Raw genomic sequence first — 22,231 nt, 5'->3', positions numbered from 1 at the left:
TAAGATTTGTGGCTGGACTCCAGATGAATGTCAGTGACATTCTCTGAGTCCATATTGATTGGTGAAGTGCAAAGTGCAATCAATAGAGGCAGCCATGATGACGGGGAACAAAGTCTGGCAGGGCTCGGCGCTGTCTGGTGGGACCAGCCGCACTGATACAGCTCCAGACATCTGGTCTGGGTAAACACATGCTCAGAATAATCTGAAGTCTTTCATTTTCTTAGAGCCCACAGTAAAATGTGGGAAGCCCCTAAAGCTCAGTCAACACAGAGCAAGTGTCCATGTTTTTTCTTTGTGTATATTTGCCAGACGTACCAAACAGTTGATCCGAACCTTTGGGTAGCAGTTAGAAAATCCTTTTTCTAGTCTCTGACAACCTGTTCAGGGTCTTGGGTAAAATAAGATTGTCTACAGAACCTTTAAACCTTTTAAAAATCTACAGAACTGACCTTATTTATGTTCTTAATACACATAACTGTTCTAAAACACTTATCCTGCTCCTGCTCGAGGTCAGTCCATGTGACAAAATTTTAAATTAAATTCCTTGTGTGCAGGCAACAGCGCATTTGCAAATGATTTCAGTTCTAAAAAGCAAATATCAACTACTGTAAGTAGTACACACATGCTTGAGTTTGCACACTCAATGTGCTATGGGGGCAGGGGCAGCTGCGGCCTAATGGTTAGAGAGTTGGACTTGTAACCTGAAGGTTGCAAGTTCGAGTCTCAATGCTGGCGGGAGTTGTAGGTGGGGGGGAATGAATGAACATCGCTCTCTTCCTCCCCCAATACCCATGGCTGAAGTGCCCTTGAGCAAAGCACTGAACCCCCAGTTGCTCCCCGGGCGCTGGATATATAGCTGCCCACTGCTCCGGGTGTGTGTTCACATTGTGTTCCTTTTTTCACTGCTGTGTGTGTGCACTTGGATGGGTTAAATGCAGAGCACCAATTCCGAGTATGGTTTACCATACTTGACAAATGTCACCGCTTTCACTATGAGACAGAGCGGAACACGGGAACTTAAGTATAGCTCAGACTATACAGTATACTTTTTCAGGGATCTTACCTTTGACAGAAACTTGCGCAGTTGCCTCGATCATACCGAGAGATGAGATAGCCACGCAGGTGTAGTTGGTCGACTGACGGATGTTGGTAAGCTCCAGGACATTGCGTCCCACGGGCATCTCCTCGTCCTTGGTGAGCTCCACCTCTCCAGTCATCCATTTGACGTAGGGCATGGGGGCACCTACCGCCACACAGGTGAGGTTGACACTGCCCCCTGGCATCACCTCGTGGTTGGTAGGTGGGATAGAGAAACGGGGTGGCACTCGTCGAACTACCAGAAAAAAGAACATCCAGGGTGAGTTTCAACAGGTAGTATTCTATATAAGTTTTGGGGGAAAAAAGATTTACAGGGAAATCTATTGTGATTACTACATCTCTAGTGTGAATACTAGGGTCTGTGTCACTAACATGAACAAACTAACATAAAGTTGAGCTGACAGGTCAAACAAATTCACTTCAAGGGCCGAGCTGCCACTTTTTCCATTTGTTAAAGCCTGAAGCTTAACAACTGGAGGCAGGAAGTCAATACTGCGGCTCACACATATGTGCAGAAGAGGGGGCGATAAACCAATACGTGCCGGGGGAAGGGTGAAGAAGGCATCGTAATGGTATTTCTTACAGAGCGAGACATTAAAATTCATGCCAAAGGGGAGCTTTATTGAGGGGAAAAAATCATCCTCGCTGAGGCATTGCAGGATGTGGAGTTTTCTCTGTCAGTTTATGGTGGCACTGAAACCCCAGTCTGTTGTTGCTCAGTCCTGCCTGGATTCGGGAACCTGTCTGAGACCTTGTGGGAGACGCATTGTTCACTGGGCCCTTCTCTTTGTGAGCCTCTGATATGCAGATAAACCTGACATTAAAAGAGGTTCCCATGGAGATGAAAAAGAGCCTGCTGACACTGTGCAGAGATGGGGAGGAGAGAAGAGAACTATCAATGGAATTCAAACCTGCCTTGACATATACTGACTTGACTGCATGAGGCCAAGCTCACTGTGTACGAGGACTAATCCACAAGGATCAGCGTGAGAGAAACATCAACGTTTTTAAAGGGTATTCTGTTATCAGTGCAAATACTAGGATGCGTTTCATTCTCTATTGTGCAGGGCTCAGAATCGTAGCTGGTGGCCATCACTGGGGATGCAAATGCTGAACTATTTTCAAGAAGAGCAAGCTGGAGAGACTTTTCCTCTCCTATTCTCCCAAAATAGGAGTATAAAACAGCAGCACATTAAACAGACTCCTCCAATTTGTGTTAATGACCCACTGCCTCATGTCTGTCTATGCAGAAATGGCGTAGGCAATAATTGGTTTCTGCACAGGTCCTCCTAAAATTGGATTCTCGACTATGTTCTCTCATTTTATTTTCAGATAGATACCATGACCAAGCTTGTTATTCTCCTCATTATGTTTGCACTGTAAAGGCAAAACGATAGACTCTTGAGATTTTTTTCTTTGAATTAGGCAATAGAAAATTCAAAGTACTTCAAGTCCACTGTTGCAAAGAAATTACAGTAGCAATAGCATGTCTAAGAAATACAAATATTAACTTTATTGTTTTCTAGGGAACTCTATGACACTGAAAAACCATGACTATGGACATGGACATACACTGATAATGACGTATTACAAGAAGGGAAATTCACCGTGGGTAATACAACAGATGTAAAATAAATACTGGTGATATTTCTACTATAAAGCTTCAGGTAACAGGGAGCAAGTTGGTTGAAAGAGTTTCTATTCACAAGCAAAACCATACATGCATTGTGGGATAAAACCGAAAACGGGAACTTGTACCTGACAAAAAAGGTTTTAAATTAAATTAAATTAAAAAAAACTGCATTTTCAATTAATTAAATTCAATTAAATTATTTCAAAATATTTTAAACTAACAAATTCTAACTATTCTGGACCAAATAACATTGCTTTCTCTTTTAGTTTTAGAGAAACCCCTGCGTCATGGAGTATCAGGCTCATGCAAACCACCTGACACAACACATTCAGCCTGGTGAAGGGCGACAGCAGAGGGAGTGATTGATAGCAAGGGTCTCTGATTAAAGAGGGATCCAGTTCGAGGACTGCAAGAAGAAGTTAAGAAAGAAAAGAACCAACCTTCTCGAGGTTCTAAGACATGAGGTGCAAGTTTGACCAAGTGATAGGGAGATGAAATGGAAAGACAAAGACAAATGGGAGACAAGAGAACAGGAAAAGACATTTGTAAATAATTTTATGGCAGTTAGAAAAATGCAATGGAATGTTTAATAAAGACAGAGACACACAATCGAAACATGACACTTCATTTGAAAAAGTTATATTTGTATATATTCTGGCACACACACACACATTTATAACATATATATAATTCAATTAAATATTACGTTAAATTAAATTATTAACAAATAATATAAATCATTGATTTTTAGAAGAACGTTGTTATAGTAAAGGGAGTAAGATAGATAACAAGGGTCTCTGATTAAAGAAGCATCCAATTTGTGGTCTGCTAGAAGTGGCTAAGAGTGAAAAAAACCAACCTCCTCCAGGGATTACTACTGTATATGAGGTGAGAGTTCGAGCAGGTTATATGACAAAGATGAAATTGAAAGAGACAAATGGAAGACAAGAAAACATGAAAAGACATTTGTGAATAATTTCATGGCAGTTAGAAACATGCAATGGAAGCTATAACAGAGACACAGCACTCTGAAAAAGATTTGTGTATATTCTACAATATATATCATATACGCTGTAGTTTTACTATGTGAAAAGTAAATACATGCCTACTATAAAATAAATATAGTATAAAATTATGCATAAACTGAATGTCTGTAGGGAACACAGTCACACTGATACGGGTTAATGGTATTCATTTAAGGGAGTCAGTTAGGTAATATGAGTCGCTAGCACACATGCATTGTGACATTAAACAGAAAACTATCACTTAAAAATTACTAAAGGGGATTTAAATTAAATTAAATAATAAGTGACATAATAAAAATTTACTGTTTGTAAAATTTAAGGTGGGTGTTTTACACAGATCAGAACTAGTTTGGATTAAACAACATTGCTATCCCTTTTAATCCAGCATCTCGTGTAATCTGTGAAAGCAGCCCCTACGTCATGGAGTATCAGGATCATGCAAACAACCTGACACAACACATTTAGCCTGAACACACAGGTGAGGGGCGGCATAGCAGAGGGAGTGGGACTGATAAACAAGGGTCTCTGATTAAAGAGGGATCCAGTTTCAAGAGTGAAAAGAACCAACCTTCTCGAGGTTCTAAGACATGAGGTGCAAGTTTGACCGAGTGATATGGAGATGAAATTGAAAGACAAAGACAAATGGGAGACAAGAAAACATGAAAACACAGTTGTGAATCATTTCATGGCGGTTAGAAAAATGCAATGGAAACTCAGACTTAACCAAAGAATATAGAATACCCAAGATGTGTCACTCGTATAGTTTTGAATGGGGGAAAATGCAATGCTCAATATGGCCGCTCAATTGCAGGAAGCCCTTCCTTCTGAATAAAAGAGCCAATCGCTGATCTGATTTTTCTTTTGTGTTAAACATAATAAAGAACCTTATACAGGTTTGGAATGACACGAGGGTAGTATGATGAGTAAATGATGACAAAATTTTCATTTTTGGGTGAACTATTCCTTTAATTACAGATATTAATTTAAGGAGGTAAGTTAGGTTATAGAAAGTGGTCGTCCCTCTAGTAAGTTTTTTTTTTTTCCCTCTCAGAGACTCTTACTAACACCAAACTTTTGTGGAACAAATACTGAACAAATCCACACAGTTAAAAATAAAACAATCAATTTTAAGAAAGTTTAAGAAAAAGTCACAATTAACTTTTATTTTTTGTTTTAGAGACTTCCAAGAAAAAGTCTAACAATCGGACCAGCATAGGATAACTGACTTTTTAAAAAGAATTTTCCTAACATATGTTGGAGGTGTTAGCATTACCGCTATGCTATACAGACAACTCAAAATGACTGAACATTTTCTGACAGCTGTCTCTGTATGCATGTGAGCATACATAACCATATCTCCAGTGAGGCAGAGAAGGCCACTGAGATCATCTAAAAGAGCCGTGGGCCATAATCTGCCAAACATTGACACATGAAAGATGATGATGTCAGTTAAAGGCTTGTTAGGACTGCCAGTGTTACACTACAATACAAAATGAGCTGAGTGACAGGCATTAGCAATATTAAAATTAATCTCCCTTAAATATTGAACAAAGGTAAATGGACCCCCACACACAGAAGATATAATAAACAGACAGGCGGGTATGAAGTGTGCGCCCACTTCACTCCATTTGATTTGTTGTCAGTTTCAAGAGCAGAGGAAGGAGAGCAGACCGTGGTTGACAACTTTTCACTATGGAATAAGCGGCTGACAAATGAGTATTCACATATACAGCCAGTATACATGACTGTGATTCTCCCAGGTGATATAGTCCTCTGTCAGACAGACGGACAGAGCGAAAGAGACAGTCATAGAGAATTTAGACAGCTCCCAGAAAAGTGCTGAGGCCAAGGAAAAAGGAAACAGCTATTGAATACATAGATTCACTGACAGGCTGGCAGTCTTAGACACCCAACTCATCTAGCGTGAGCAGATAAATGAGAGGAGACGGGAGGCTGAGGAATGGTACCAGGACGCTGTGCTGAACGCCCTTGAAGAGAAAGCATGATTAGCTGTTTTATAGAGACACTTTAAAAAACAAGCACCCACACCTAGATGATGGACAGATGGATAAAGGCGACCTATTATGCACCTGTCAGCTGTGAGGAAGTTAGCTGTTGATATAGCTCCAAAAGTTCCTGTTTTTGTTATTCTTACTTTGGCTGTGCACGTTAAATCTCGTTGTAGTGAAAGGTGGGGTCATACAGACTGGTGCACAAATAAATAAATTATAAATATTAATTGAACTATGTAGATGATTTTCATAGAACCTGTAAAGAACATGTCCAGTTCATATTTTACCAGAAAAAAAAAAAATCATAATATATATATTATGATTATATAATATATATATTGGGTGTATAATATATATATCATGGGTGGTGTTAGCGCAGTGGATAAGACACATGCCATTGGTGTGAGAGACCCGGGTTCGAATCCAATCTGAGACACCAATGTGTCCCTGAGCAAGACACTTAACCCCTAGTTGCTCCAGAGGCGTGTGACCTCTGACGTATATAGCAATTGTAAGTCGCTTTGGATAAAAGCGTCAGCTAAATGAATAAATATAAATATAATATAAATATATATATATATATATATATATATATATATAAATATATATACATAACATATATATTTAAATATATATATCCTGTAAAAGGAAAAAAAGCTTATTTTTAAGAATATTAGGATTTGAAGTTATGTCAGTTCGTGACAATTAGGCACACATCAAATTGTAAAATATTATAAATAATAGAAAAAAAGATTTATATATATTAAAAAAAAAAATCACATTGCATTTTTATGGCTTTTAATTTAAGCTGATTTAAATAAAGTACAAATGATTAATTGACATGAATATCGAATCACTGAGAATAATTACATTATTTAATTTTTGTTTTAAATAAATAAAGAAACATCTGGATGCATTACCATAATGAGAACTTGGCGGAAAATGCTTTTAATTTTCATAAAATAATGTTGAAATGCAAACCATAATGTTCCTAAAAACATACAAAATACAATTTGACCCCTTTATTAAGATGCCACTCATAGCAACATCTCGTGATTGAGTTGTACAGGGACGTCTGCAGTTTAATCCCATTGTATGAACCATTTTCGTCCGTTTGTTTGACAGGAAGCATAAGAAGGCTTAGTCTTCAACCTCTTGCGTGACAATTACAGGGTGGCACCGTAACGTCACTAGCTGGAGGCCTTACTGGCAGCCTGCCATAAGCTCCCTGTTATTACCTGCATGGAAAGAGCTGAAGGGGTTGACACTCATAACAACAGCACTCCCAGAGTTCTGTTTCACAGACAATGCCTCAACACCATTATATCTTTAGTTACACATATCAATACGGCAGGTGTCCTCTGTGGCACTCACAACTGTCACCCTCGCAACTGCGAGAAATATGCATGTTTACCTTTGCTTCCGTTGCTATGAATTCAAAACATAGCAGGTGATGTTTTGTTTCCGGCATGATTTGGACAACAAATTTTGGTTTATCTTGGCTCCGAAATGTCAGACAAAGTTCAACACGCGTGGCAGTCAAAACAGAACTGCAACATGGTCAAAATAAAAGTGTGAAGCAATGTAGAGGTGGCTGTTTTGATAGGGGCGGCACCTGGAGCACGTCTCTTACCTCGCACGTAGAGATTGGCAGGGGCAGAGTAGCGCGTCCCGGCGCTGTTCGTAGCCACACATTCGTACTTGCCCTGGTCTGATTCCTGGCTGTTTTCAATCTGCAGAGCTCCTGAAGAGAGATAGAGAGGAAAAAAAACAAGGGTAAAGTCACCTCTTTGATTTAAGAACACGATTATGAATCCCCTGTTGCAACTTTCCCCACCAAAGCACAAACTTTAGCTGCAAACAATCAGTAAACACTCCATGTTTAAATGTCAGAGCTGTTCCACTGTGTATATAGTTTATTGGCTTAGAATGCTGCCTAAGACATATGCATAGAGCTGATTTTGCAGGTTGAGTGAGTCTATAGCTCAACACATTTGCCTTTCACTGTCATTAGAAGAAGCTTTCGGGACATTTATGTCATTGAGTCAGAGCCAATTACGCTACAGCACATGACTTTATTACTGCTGTGGCATATTTATACACACCGAAAAGAACAAAACTTCAATACTGTACAAAACTACGCAGCCTGTTCTGGATGCCATAGATACAAAATGTGCTTCATAAGGTCAAATTAGACAAATGTTTGATTAGTATTTTTACACATACACTGCTTGTCCTTGTGTTTGGAATAATTACCATGTTTTAATGTTTTTCCAAGAAAAAGAAGTCTCTTATGTTTACAAGGCTGCATTTATTTGATGAAAAGTACAGCAAAACTGTACGGTTGTGAACTATCATTATAATTTAAAAGTACTGCTTTCGATTTCATATATTTTAGAATGTAGTTTATTCCTGTGATGGAGGAATTTTCAGCAGCCATCACTTCAGTCTAGTGTCTCTTATGACCCTTCAAATAGCTGCTCAAGAAATATGTATCAGTACTGTAAAACAAGAACCACATACATAAATTTTGTAAAACAGCAACTAAGAAATATCTAATTTTACACCATTTAAATGTCTCGTTATGCACTACCATTCAAATCTGGGGTAATAATGATTTAAAAAATAATGATGATTCGATCAAAAGTGACAGTACAGACATTTACAATGTTACAACAGATTGCATTTCAAATAAAAGTAGTTCTACTGAACTTTTAATTTAAAGAATCAACATCAATGATAAGAACCATTATTAATAATTGATCACCAGTAATAAGTGATACTAATTAAGCACAAAGCAGATTGAGATTATTTCTGAATGATCATATGACACTAAAGACTCTATATTTTAAAATACATTAAAATATAAAACAGTTATTTTATATTGTAATACTATTACTGTTATTATAGTATTTTTGATCAGATATATGCAGCCTTGGAGAGCATATAAGACATCTTTCAAAAACATTTAAAAATTTTTTTTTACCTGTTTTGTATTTATTCATTTACTGAATATATATTTTCATCTTACAAACGGAGTCAAATCACTATAATGTAAGAAAACATTAAATGCAGTGGACACTTTAGACATACCCACTTTGAAAAAGGCAGAAACATCAAACGAAAAATCAATCCGGGTGTCCTAACCACAGATATGGTGTTCGCTTTGACTTAAATGTTTGCTTAATCTAGCAAAAGCACACGTATTTACCCCTGGCAGTGGTGTACCACCATAGCATAGGTTATCACCTGCAGTTTACCCCTGACTACTTCCCAGCATCCCAAGTGCTGCAGGGAAGAAATAACATGCACCACTAACCTTCCCCGATCTCGGAGTTCAAGGGAAAACCGATTGGTGGTGTTTCCTACCCTGACAAGCAGCAAATTACTAATCAATTCGGAGATTGCTCAGTGCTGATTGCCATCGCCCCTCAGTCCTGACAACATCTGACTGATGGTGCCATATTGTAAAGTAAAGAGACTACAATAAAGAAAAAAATAATAATAATACAAAATTCCATCGAAACTGAATGTGAAAAATCACCACTTTGATTCATAATTTAATTTTTATTTCATTACTTATTCTTTGATTTATTTTAAAGCAAGCATTTAACATCTTTGACGTGTTTGATATGACATGACGCATTAAAGGGACAGTTCACTCCATCATTTTCTCAACCTGTATGACATTCTTTCTTCTGCAAAACACAAAAGAAGATATTTTTTTTGGACTGGACTTACTTTCATTGAATGGACAGTTGAAACAGTCTTCAAAATATATTTTGTGATGTAAGAAAATCATATATGTTTGAGTAAATGATGACAGTATATGTTTTGGGGTTAACTATCCCTTTAACACTTCCAACCAGAGATGAAGTATGCCACTTCATGCATTTTCAAAAAAAAAAAAAACACACACTGTTGGACAAACTGTGTGTCTTGATGAAGACATAAAACTGTATGAAGATGACACATATTCCTCACAGATAAACAGATACAAAACAACATGTGTTGGGGGAGATGAACTGAACAAAGACCTGCTTTAACATCACTCCCACGGACACTGAGAATTCAGCGAGTAAAAGCTTGGGAAAATAAGGCAGTGTCAGCTTTTTCCCCCCCAGCAGGCCAGAAAGACTTCCTGATTCATAAACCTAGGGTGAATTGGCGTGCTCCAACAGTCAGTGGTAACAAACAGACCTTTGTTATGTGCAATATACTTTTTCGACTTCATTTTACAGTCAAACTCCAGGGGTCCCCAGACCACTGAGATTGCTAGCCGTGCGACTGAAGTAGGGTAATGTAGGTTTTGTCAAGCACTCGCCTCTAGCAATTGTGTTTCTAAAATCCATGTTTCATTCAGAACTGAGAGTGACTGTGTGATTGATCGAATGCTCCATCTTAACAATCAGGGCCGTGCCCTCATTTCCCATACATACTCATTTTAGCATAAGTAGTATGCAAATTTAATGATTTCAATTTCATCACAGCCCAACTGGAATGTAAAAGACACACTCTGGAGACTCTAAAGACGGCATTCAGCTTGAAACCTAAACTCACAGCATAATTTTAATAAGCCTCGGTTTCAGAAAATATCCACAACAAATGAATGTCACAGTAACTAACAATAATCAATTATTTTATTTTTTTCACTCATCAAAGAATTCAAAATTCTTTCGTTATTTACTCTCCCTCTTGTAATTTCAAATGCCAATTCCAATTATGTTCTGTGGGACACAAAAGAAGATTTTTTTACTGCTTGTAAAACAGCAACCAAGACATTATTCTAAATATCTTATTTTGTGTTCCACAGGTTTGGAACAACATAAGGGTGTGTAAATGATCACAGAATTTTAAATAATTATTCCTATAATACCTTAAAAAGTGAACAATCTCAAAATATCTTTTTTTTTATTATTAATTTATACAATAGTGCTCAAAAGTTTGTGTCCGTAAGATGTTTTAGAAAGAAGTCTCGTGCCTCTTGTGATGTGTTTTTAAGATTCTTTGATATTGAAGAGAAAACTCAATTTTATTCATCCTCGCTGAATAAAATGAATAATTTATTAAAAAAAAAAATTATAATACAATCTTGCTGACCCTAAACTTATGAACAACAGTGTATTTCTATTGTACTTTTTTCCTCAAATATAGACATCAGAACATGGACAGGTTGAATGCTGGGACAAAGGTTGTGTATATACTGAACAAACAGGAAATGACAGCGGTGGTGATGAGACAGGTAATGGAGGAGACATTTCGTGAGACACATTTCAGCTGTCTTACCTCGTATTGGCGAACCCCCTAGGTGAAGTAAATTGAATGCAAACAAGATTGAAGAGAAGTGTTAGTAGACAACAGAGATAGACAAAGAGAGATAAGGAAAATAAAAGGAAGGGAATCAAATGAAAGTAAGCTTAATTAAACAGAGAGGAATCAAGTTGAGCCAGACTACTGCTCTCCGAGGATTAGTTGAATGTTGGCTGTCTGGTGCAATGGAATTAGCTCGGAAAAAAGATTTGAGGGCAAACTTTCTCTGTGCTACGATTCTGAGATAGTCTGCCAAACTTGATGCTTTACGGAACATTTGCAGAGCTTAGTGAAACAATGTGTACTCAGGTTATTTTTGTTCACAGCATTGTTCAGAAAAGTACAGACCATGGCAAGCTAAGCGACAAGTTTTCAACAGCTAGCGGCAATTCTGTACATGTGAATTAAAATTTGACTCGTTTTACTTCCAAAATTTGACATATTTCAAAGTGAAACAATATTCCAGCAGTAAAAAAAAAAAAAAGAGCAATATGTATTAGAACGATAAATGGTATTCGATTACTTGTTATTTAATTACTTGCGTTAACCATTAGCATAGCTTCTATAAAAACTAAAATCTTGCTAATTACAGCTCTAGTAATGGCCACTCTAGTAATGAAAGTTTGGTCAATCGTCAGCAGGTAAAGTCATTGCATCACTTTTTAGACACACTGGTTAATCAACTGTTATTGCATACTATGTAAAGTCAGATGAAAAAAACTATGAATCATGCACCTAAAAAAGTAAACAGAGTCCATTTCATGTTGGCTTAACCTATCAGTCAAATCACAAGGTAAGGTTACGTCGCCATTACCATAGCCACTATCAGAAAATGTTTATCTATCCCAAGTAAAAAGCAAATGTAATTCTAAATTCTCCTAAAGACTAAAATGGCAGGTAAGCCAGATAAGACTACCTTTTTTGTCATAATTTTATTTTTACGAGTGTCCTAAAAGGGCCATAAAGCTTTGCGCCTCATGTCATCCAGAGATAAAATCTTCGAGGAAGTCTTTAGTGAAGCGGTACATTTTGATCATTTGACTTTATGTTAGGGCTGTCAAAAAAAAAAAAAAAAACATTACGCACTCTTTTCACACTCATGTTTTCTTATGCTTTGAATAAACATGCATTAGTAATATTTTGCTCGATGTGCCCTCTTGTGGCCTCAGGAGAGAAGCCAAAAGCTTTTCTTCACCCTAACTGAAATCATGCACTTTTTAATTCGAATATAATTCGAATTTTGATAATATTTAAGTACAAAATTCGAATTTAGTTTTTCAGCCATTTTGACAGTATATCTAAGAAGCTCCACGAAATAAGCGAGGTGTGTACTTTTCAGCTGTGTACTTAGACGCTGATGCTAGAAACTAGAGAATGAGCTCCGCTGTGGACTTGCCCTCTAAATGAAGTGGATTTAGTGGAGAGGGATAAACTCTGAGTCAGTCAGGAGCCATTAATCCAGCCTGGGCAAAGTCCTGTTCATCCGTCTGATCCTAGGTCAGACCTGAGTGGTCTATCCATTAGGAAGGTCTAAAATGTAAATAGAGTGGTTGATCCTCTCCGCGGCATTCTCACATTCCCGTAAGGGTGCCTACTATTACCCAGACCATTTGCACGTGGCTTAAGACTCATTTGATGTTATGGACAAGTCAAAACATTTCTCCTTCCATTGTTAGCAAAGACCTCACATTGCACAAAAACCATTGACGTTCTAGTTTTTATTATGTGGGAATATTGCATAGGCATTCATTAAACTGTAGTTAAACATTCATGGAAAACAAGTGGTAAGTGCAAACAGAACTATGTCTATATTTGTGACTATATAAGTTTAGTACATTAGTTGTACCTACTGTGCTTGTAAGGCTTAGAAAGTGTGACATCCTTACCTGACCGAAGCTGTTTGATTCGCCCATTGCCGTTGATGTCTACAGGCAGGAAGTCCTTGAACCAAGTGATCTCTGGGTCAGGGTTCCCACTGGCGGCACAGAGCATTGTGGTTGTTCTTGTTCGCTCAACCACTTTCAGCTGAGGGCCCATGTCTATGGTGGGGAAGCCATGAGGAATCTGGTTTTCTGCAGAAAAACAAAAAAACATGTCAAGCTAGGAGCCAAAAAGGGAATTATTTACAAAAAAAAGGATAATGATCTTGAAGAACTCTCCTACAAATCAGGGGTTAGAAATGTGAGCCAGATGTAATTGTCCTGCAAAGGCAAATCCGCAAGTCTCATTAGTGCACTGAATCAATTCACTCAACCCTCCTGTGCATTAATAAGATCAAAGCATGCCTAGGCCAATCCACAGGACCTTTGTGTACCGTTACTTTAACATGTAACAATGTAAGGATGCTGTAAGTTTTTAAAGTTTTAGGTTTTCAAATTGTGGTTTTACTTGCATTGTTTTAATGTTCCCAATTCAAGATATAAACAAGAGCTATGACTTCAATATAACAACTGCATTTTTACTAGCCCCTGGTCTTCCTTCTCACATTCATCTATTTACTGAATTGTGACTGCTCTTTTGTTTCTTACATCTTCATCTCTACTCTGTAAAAATGGTGGTGTGTTGATACTCTGGTGCCAAAGACAAAAAACAAAACATGCGACAACTGCACCACTTCCCTGATGCAGAATTAAATTTATGCAAAACCACAGCCTAAAACTGCTTACCTAAACTTTAACATGTTTCTTTCGCTTTCTTGCAAACACAGCTGTTTTATTTTTTATTTATTTTGCAATGCAAATATAGTTGGCAAATAATGCTTTGTCCTTCAATGGTTTGGAAAAGATGGTTTCCACTCTGATACAGACCGTGACGCCTTTCTACACTAGGAAGTAACAGAGCAGATATCTCCAAGTATCAAGCATTTGCGTAATTAACACAAATTATATGAAAAATATGAAAATGAACAATAATTATATCAGAATCAGGATAAGCAAGGAGGAAAGGCTGTAAACATATGGTTTCCAAGCACATGAAAACATGAGCAGCTCTATGACTGTGGCACTTATTAAAAAAATATTTTTTTCTTCTCAAACATTCACACAAATGTTTGGATGAAAGCCCAGCATGCTCAATATTCACATTTGCAATAGCAACAACATTACGGCAACAACACACTCTCTTTGATGCCAAGGTAAGCCAAAGGGCAAGGCTGAATTATTCAGTTTGAGACAATCCTCTGCACATGACAAACATTCCACTGCTTCTAAAGTCTCCAGGGCACTGCAGACAACTGTGATTTATCTTGTCTTCTTATTCTGGTGCGTTAAACATTAAATCATTGGTGTATTGATCCTTAAAGCATCAAGCAATGCTTCTCAAATAGCTGAATTGAAAAGCTCTCACAAAAGACTATGACTTCAAATTCGAGACTAGTGTTCCAAGACAATGTAAATCAGACGCATCTATAACACAGTGGGCAAATCTCAAAAGGGTTATTTCACGAATCGCTAACTCTCTTATGAAAACATCGAAAAAGGAATAATTTAGGAGGCGGAAAATGTTGCGCAGAATCCACGCTGGAGGGAACTTTGCAGTACAAGGTAACTTGGAATATAAGGCTGTTCAAGTTATGCCTCATTAAGAAGCAAAAGCAGCAAGATTTTTTTTTTTAATATACAAAATGTGACCTTCAGGAACCACAGGGAGGGTGCGCTGTCATGTATTGAGGCGTACATTCCTACCTCGGTGTGCTCAGTAGAGGTCAACTACCTGTAGGAGTGTGGGTTGTATCACTATGCCGATCCTTTTCTCTGAGCGGCTTCTGAATAAACAATTGAATACATTTTCTTGAGAAAGAACACACAAATAATTCCTACCAAGTGTCACACAGTCAGCATGCAAGAGAAGAAACAGAGCACACAAGAACATCTGAAAGAAAACCAACTCTGCTGTTTCTCCTGAGCTGAGTCTGAAGATGGATTTTACAGACTTCTATATCAGTTTTGCAAAAAAATGACAAAGTGAGGAAAAAAGTTTCACAAGTGTATTGGGAGTGCAAAGTAACAGATATACTTGTGCTATATTTTCATATATACACGTGTTGTTAAATGTGTACATAATTTCCATTCAGGGTTTTTTTTTTTAATGTGAAAGTTTTATAATGACACCTAGCGGTGTGGATGAAGCAATAGAAAACATTCTCGTTTATGGATGCCACTGCAGAAATTAGCTTCCTAGCATGATTCATTTATTAAACAAGTGAAAGAGTCCAACAACAGGATGGTTACTGAAATCAAATGAGATGCATTCAGATGGTCATGTGAACTCAACATGGTAGCCACTATGACGTAAAATAAAACAGTTTTTATTAGGCAACTAATGTGTCTGAAGTTTTCATCTTATGTACATTGTACTACTTTTTTACCTACTCATCACAAATCATAACTTTTTAATGAGGAAATACAAAATAGCTGACTGCACCTTGAAAAGCATGTTACTAATATTTTTTGCTTGTTAGTGATGTTTATAATGACAGATACTTTCTTACAGGAATACTGAGTTCTAATGAATAAGGAAACAAATGGTACGTGAAGCTAAAAAAAATGAGAAAAGAATGGATTTATTCCATAAAAGAAAAGCACAGTGGGAAACAAACTGATGGTTAGGCTTTTGCATTTCCTAAATAAAAGCTCCATTCTCCATCCCTGAAAGCACTTTTATCACTTACACCTCTACTATGCATGAGGATAAAAAAAAACAGACTCAAAGCTCAGAAATGTGTTTTTAATACAATTCTTGCGTGCTTATACTGAGTTGAGCAAGGACTCCATTACTAAGATAAATAGGTAAAAGTCTACAAAATGTCCCGCTCTGTCCCGAGTCTCTGCCGTATCATACATGTGGGCGCTGCAGCAGATGGTGGCTTGAATTTAAAAAGCCTGCCAACGCTAGTTTCATTGTTTCTCCGGAGCACTTATGACAAGGTGTTTGGCTTCTGACGGGGCGATACATTTGGTGGGTAATTGGGATGCCATCTTGTAAGGAGAAACGGCAAGAGAGCTTTGCAGAAATATACCTGCTAGCAGTCAATTGAGAGAAACTGAACTTTCATGGCAGCGATGTCATGTTTTGAGATTCTCTGCTTGTGTTGCAGAGTTTTATTTTACCTTTGTCTGAAAGGTTACGCAAACGGCTTAGGTCATGGTATATGAGAAGCATTAATCCTGACAATTACAGACAAAGAGTGCAGGCTCAAGTTTTTATGCAACGTCAACACCTTATGTGTGTCATGTTACTTTAAAAATGCAGTTAAGCCTACTGGCATTTCAAGAGGAACAAAGATAGCAGCTCGACTGTGATGCAAAGCTTCATGACTACCAAAATATCGTCTAACATTCACACATCATGCTCAAGTACTTTTACACTGGGTTTGGCTCTATCGTTCGCTATTGATGAAATTTTGGTTTATTTACTACATTATAAAATACATTAAAATAGAAACAGTTATTTTAAGTTGTAATAGTATTTCACAATTTTTATGTTTACAGCATTATTTTTTTCTTTTTTATCAAATAAATGCAGACTTAGCAAGCATAAGAGAGCATAACCCTAACATTTTGAATGGTAGTTGTATGACAAGTTTAAGGTGTGCAATTAAATATTTTTCTTTCCAAGCTGAAATTTAAAGAGACTATTCATTTTCTATTTTCACTATTATATCAGTACCATACTTAAATTTATCGGTATTGGTTGATATTAGATATTTAATAGCTCACGCTTCTTTATACACTAAGTTAATATTTAAAAATAAGAATAATAAAAAACAAATACTGTTAAACATAATATTCAGTAAATCCCAAAATAAATCCCCATTTTTCATATTGTACATTACTGTAAAATTATGTTTTATTAGCTGGCATAAGCTAGGTCCTTCAGGATCTTTTAAAGCTTATAGTTAGGTCTTTGTGACAACCTCCATAAAAAGGTGCCACAGTAACACTAGTATCCGTGATCATAACCAATCAAATTTCCTTCCTGAACTGGAAATCTACTGTTGCCGTCCAGAGACCCAAAGCGGGTATTTAATGAGACCTTACTAGAGTGATAAGACCATGCAGGCTCTTGCAGATGGCAATATATTGTATTATCTCCTTGGCTGTGGAGCCAGTCCAGAAGCAGCCCAGCTTTATCGATGCATGTGACCACAAAAGGGAGCTAACAGAGTAGCATACCACAAATCCATCTGTAATCAGTTTTGTGGAAACAGAAGGAACATTGTTCTCTGTGAAACAGTAAATTACGAGTTGAGACTTCTATTCACTGCTATAAGCAATCTGATAAAGGTGAAACACAGAGGCTCAAAAGTAGGCGATAACTATCTGATATTTACAAAAGTTGAGTGTTGAATGAAGCCAAAGAATGGCAAAGAATGGAGAAGAACTAACTCTGCATCATTACGAAAACAAAGCAATGCAGTTGCCAAGAGAATAACAATGGCGTCTCAGGTGCTCGGGAGTAAGTAGGACAGAACGTCCTAAAGGCAGAAGAAAGGGAACGGTGAACCCAGCTAATGTGAACGACAAGGCTGCCGTAAATGTGGTTGAGACATGCATAGGCTTCATGTCCTCAATGGTGGGTCAGAGCAACGAGGGACATAACACCCATTACATTGGATCCGACATGAGAAGTCGTGTGGGGAGGTGGGGTCACCATGGGAGGATAAATAGGGAAATGGAGGACACAAGGGGTACATGCCAACCTCCTGCTAGCTCCAATTACCAGGGAGAATAGAGCATGGCATGCAGGGTGATGGGTCTAATCAGAACCCCGCTGAAGAGACAAGTCTCTGTCCTCAGACCCCACTGTGAAACAGCCCGAGTGCTGTCCCCGTCCACGTCAGCCAGAGTTATTCTCACCCTGCACAAACACGTCGCTGCAGAAGAGGATGCTCAAACAGTGATGAAGCACCGTGGGGCACTCGCACTGAGAACAAGCCGTTCTTCAGAGACGGATCACGCATGCTTATGTCCAATCTCATGAGACTGCTGTAATTTCCATGCTACAGTGATATAGTTCACTCTAAAATAATAATAAATAAAAAAGGATAATAAAAATATATTTATTTTCACTCTAATGTTGATCCAAACCTGCATGTTTCTTCTGAAGAACACAAAAAAGCATAAAAAGTGATGTGACATACAGTCAAGTATGGTGACCCATACTCAGAATTCATGCTCTGCATTTAACCCATCCAAAGTGCACACACACAGAAGTGAACACACACACACACACTGTGAACACACACCTGGTACAGTGGGTAGCCATTTTATGCTGCAGCGTCCAGGGACTCGAACCCACAACCTTAGGGTTAAGAGTCATACTCTCCAACCAATATGTCTTGAGACTGATACACCACATCTTTAGAAATCATATGTAGATTTGGATCAGCAATTCAGATTTGAAGAACAATGTTCACAAATCAATGATTACTATATATCTCAATATATTTATATTTCTTTCATCATTATTTAAAGTCATACGGATAACGTTTGTTTGTTACACAAAGTTTGAAATTTAGCATAGAGTATATGACTACTATTTTTTTCTTCTTTTTAAATGACTTTTTTTTTAATGACTATTTTTTAAAAGACATTGTTAAAGACATATTCCTTTACAGGAATAGTTCCCTCAATTGAACATCCATAAAAACAAAACTAGCTTGATGCTTCAAAGGGTTCATAAAGAGCTTTTAAATCTGGTTTAATCAAAGTCTTCAGAAGAGAACCAGTCGCACTATATATGATGAACAACAGATTTAATGTTAGGCTTTTATTTACACATAAAAATTGATCAATTCACATCAAATATGGCAAATAAAAGCTCAATTGCACTTGTTTGACAAGCAAGTAAAGTTGAGTTGCCATTTACCTTGTTACACAAAGCTAAGGTAGGCTTCAAAAGGTTGGAAATATAGCATATAATGACCACTATTACAATGGTAACTTTTCAAAGCATCAACTTTCTTCAAAATTCTCCAAATTGCACTTTACAGAAGAAAGAATGTCATACAGAAAAAAACATTTTCCTTTTTATGTGAACTATTTTTTAAAGCATGAGAAGGTCTCAATTGTTACAGAAAAACAAAGGTCCACAAACACACATTTTTCGCACTGAAACTCTACTCAGGTAAGGCAACTTCTGAACTAATATTATGTTTAAAAACTATGTAGTATTTCTGTAAAAGTCTTGACAGTTCTTGAGAAACAAAATGTCCTTGTAATTTCCAGAGAGTGTGTATGAGAGTGATGGATGACAGCAATTAAGGGTGACATCTCTTTTGATGGAGGGAGCAGAAGGGTTTCTGTAATGATATATGACAACAGAACACCATCCATTTTACTACATATCTTAATTTCCAGAGAGCATTTCAAGTCCAGGTTTGTCCTTCTTTAGAAAAAAAAAAAAAAAACAGTTTTTTTCATTATCCAGCTTGCCAAAAATCAGCTTCATTGGCACATCAGTGAATACTTAAATACAACAAATTAGATGCGTTCTCCACTAAAAATTTAAGCAAAAATGAAAATCAACCTACAAGTGGCTTACTTATTCTGCAGTTGTCTGTGCATATTAAACTGGGATAAAAAGTACTTCAACATCAAAAAAATTCCATGCTTTACCTTCAAATTAGATCATACTCTGACAATATAGCCTTACAAATTACAAATAACTCAATTCTAGAGAATCAGAGCAATTGCAAGTGAAAGGCGACAGGCACAGTATCCGAACAAAACAGCATTCATTCATGCAAGATGACATCAGTGTTAGGTGATATCCGTGACAGTCTGATATCAGACGGCAGAACGCTGCATTGCCTGCAGGCTGATGTATGAGATAACTTTTACATGCTATTATATTTGCATTTTTGGATCGCATTTTTGGAGACAAGACTGAGTGCTTTTAAAATTAAGCCAGGCAGACAAAACAATCAGCTGTTTAGAAAAGAACAAGTAGTTGATTACCTAATTATCACAAAACATAACCTTTATGAGCACTCCTATGGATGAACATACATGTAATATATATATATATATATATATATATATATATATATATATATATATATAGTGTGATAATTATAGGCATACTATATTCAAAGTTAGAGGCCAATTAGTTTCATTCATTCATTTTCAATAAATTAACAATTTTAAGGATGCATTCAATTAGTCAAAAATAAATTTTAAGAAAAATAAATACTTAATTTACATTCATCAAGACACAGAACTGTTTTAAACATTGTTTCTTGAGCAGCACATCAGCATATTAAAATTATTTTTGTAGGATCATGTGACATTAAAGATTGGAATAATGGCTGCTGACTATTCAGCTTTGCCATGACTGAAATAAATTACATTTTCAAATATATAAATAAATAAAATATATTTTTTTTAAGTGAAGAGGGGAATTTTAAATTGTAACTACTTCAAAATAATATTTTTTTGATCAAATAAATCCATAAATTTATTTCTGATCAAAAATACATGCAGCCTTGAGGAACATAAGAGATTTTTTCTCTTATGTTTCTATTTATGTAAAAAAAAAAAAAATCTTACCAACCCCAAAGTTCTATTATATTTTTAAGATCTATAATAACATCAACTGAATTATTTATGTATTTCTATAATGTAAAGGTAATGAGTATACTGTACTTGTAAGATCTGATCACAATGTATTATGTGACTGGTTTACGCTGACTACCATATGATGTATTTATGATGCTGGCAGAGGCTGGTTTTTGGAACTGAGTTTCAGTGTACAGTGATTATGTAGTCCGAATGGGTTTCACTGAGGTCAGAGCTCCTGCTTCACTTTAATTGTGAGCACTGCTAGGAATTCATAAGGACCAAACTGCAGATAGAAAACAGACCCAGCATAATCAATAGTTGCCCGAAACATCCTCACCTTTAAATGGTATAACTAGGCGTGCGGATCTGCAACCTCACAGACACATGTAGTAAATAACAAAGCAGCGCGTGTAAAGGTGAACCGCACCCTAGGAGTGGCGGAGTCCCGCCTACAGTATTTCAGCGGCATGGTGTTTATCTAAGTCGGTGGTGAGGAAAGAGGTGTAATGCATGCCATGACCTTTGAAATAATACACTTTTCTTGCTGGCCGGAATATTCAGGCTGACTTCCCTCCAACAGTCACTTAATCAGTGTTGGGCAGGTATGACGTTGGTCTCTCTCCCTCCTTTATCCGCGTGGGTATGTCACTCTGGTTTTTCCGTCTCGGCCTCCTTCCTACATGTCCTCCAGTTTCTTGTGTCTCGGTATGATCTACAGCTCTGCCACAGGCACATAGCTGTTTTTTATGGTAAAGCACACTGGTTTGTACACAACAGCACATGTGTGACCCATTACCACAACCGAAGGGTGATCTGCTCACTCCACTCAACCACAACGGCCCAAGTCACCTTGAGCCATGACAGCCTTGTGGAAATCACATGATCTGCGATCTGTTAGAGTGCCTTATTTAGACATAGAGAGCAAGATTGGTCTCATATTGGTCATCAGCAAAAAGGTTTTTTTTACATTATAAATACATACATAATACATATATATATATGTACAGCAGCGAGAGAGCGCTCTATGCTTTCAGGGGTAGACTACAGGAGCAATGAGAAGCATAGAGCCCCTGGGATTGCTAGATCAGTTGCTGCCAGACTGCGAATTTAACCACCAGTAATTCCCGAACCCTGGGGGCTATCAATGCGGTGGTGGTCTCATTTGAAAGAGGGCCTCTAGATTTACACTTGATTCACATTCGAGAGGGTTCCTCGAGCTGAAGGGATCCCCCAAAATTGGTGCGGATCATATACATTTTTAATTATTACTACCACCATATTTTTCAGACTATAAGTCGCACCTAAGTATAAGTTGCATCAGTCCAAAAAAATTAATAAATTATATATATATGTATATATATATATATATATATATATATATATATCGATACCGATATATCTGCGACAGGCTCATACCGGCAGAAAAAACCGGCAAACCGATATATCGGTTGGGCTCTAGTAACTAGAAAACCTAAATAATAATCATTAAGAAATCATTTAAAATCTTAAAGTCATCTTAAAAAAAAAAAAAAGATACACAAGCAGCAAAGACACATTCAAACACCCTTTTAGTTGAATTACTTCTATTAG

At 37.2% G+C, this 22,231-nt stretch overlaps 1 protein-coding gene across 9 annotated transcripts in view; it reads right to left on the bottom strand.

Annotated features, from left to right (window-relative positions):
- Positions 1 to 22,231, bottom strand: part of ptprfb (protein tyrosine phosphatase receptor type Fb) — a 188,008-nt gene that overhangs the window by 59,548 nt on the left and 106,229 nt on the right. For 5 of the 9 annotated variants that reach the window (XM_059502170.1, XM_059502169.1, XM_059502172.1 and 2 more), the window contains exons 5-8: positions 12,965 to 13,150; positions 11,055 to 11,072; positions 7,402 to 7,512; positions 1,064 to 1,333 (exon numbers count right to left, since the gene is read on the bottom strand). In XM_059502170.1, coding sequence (XP_059358153.1) covers positions 1,064 to 1,333; positions 7,402 to 7,512; positions 11,055 to 11,072; positions 12,965 to 13,150 — 585 coding nt within the window. The remainder of the gene's footprint in view (positions 1 to 1,063; positions 1,334 to 7,401; positions 7,513 to 11,054; positions 11,073 to 12,964; positions 13,151 to 22,231) is intronic. The other 4 variants (XM_059502171.1, XM_059502173.1, XM_059502176.1 and 1 more) reach the window with 1 other exon arrangement.

Source organism: Carassius carassius, chromosome 20 (genome assembly GCF_963082965.1).
Source record: "Carassius carassius chromosome 20, fCarCar2.1, whole genome shotgun sequence".
NCBI classification, from domain to species: domain Eukaryota; kingdom Metazoa; phylum Chordata; class Actinopteri; order Cypriniformes; family Cyprinidae; genus Carassius; species Carassius carassius.
Note: the sequence above shows the minus strand (reverse complement) of the source record. Positions and strands in the feature narration are given on the sequence as shown.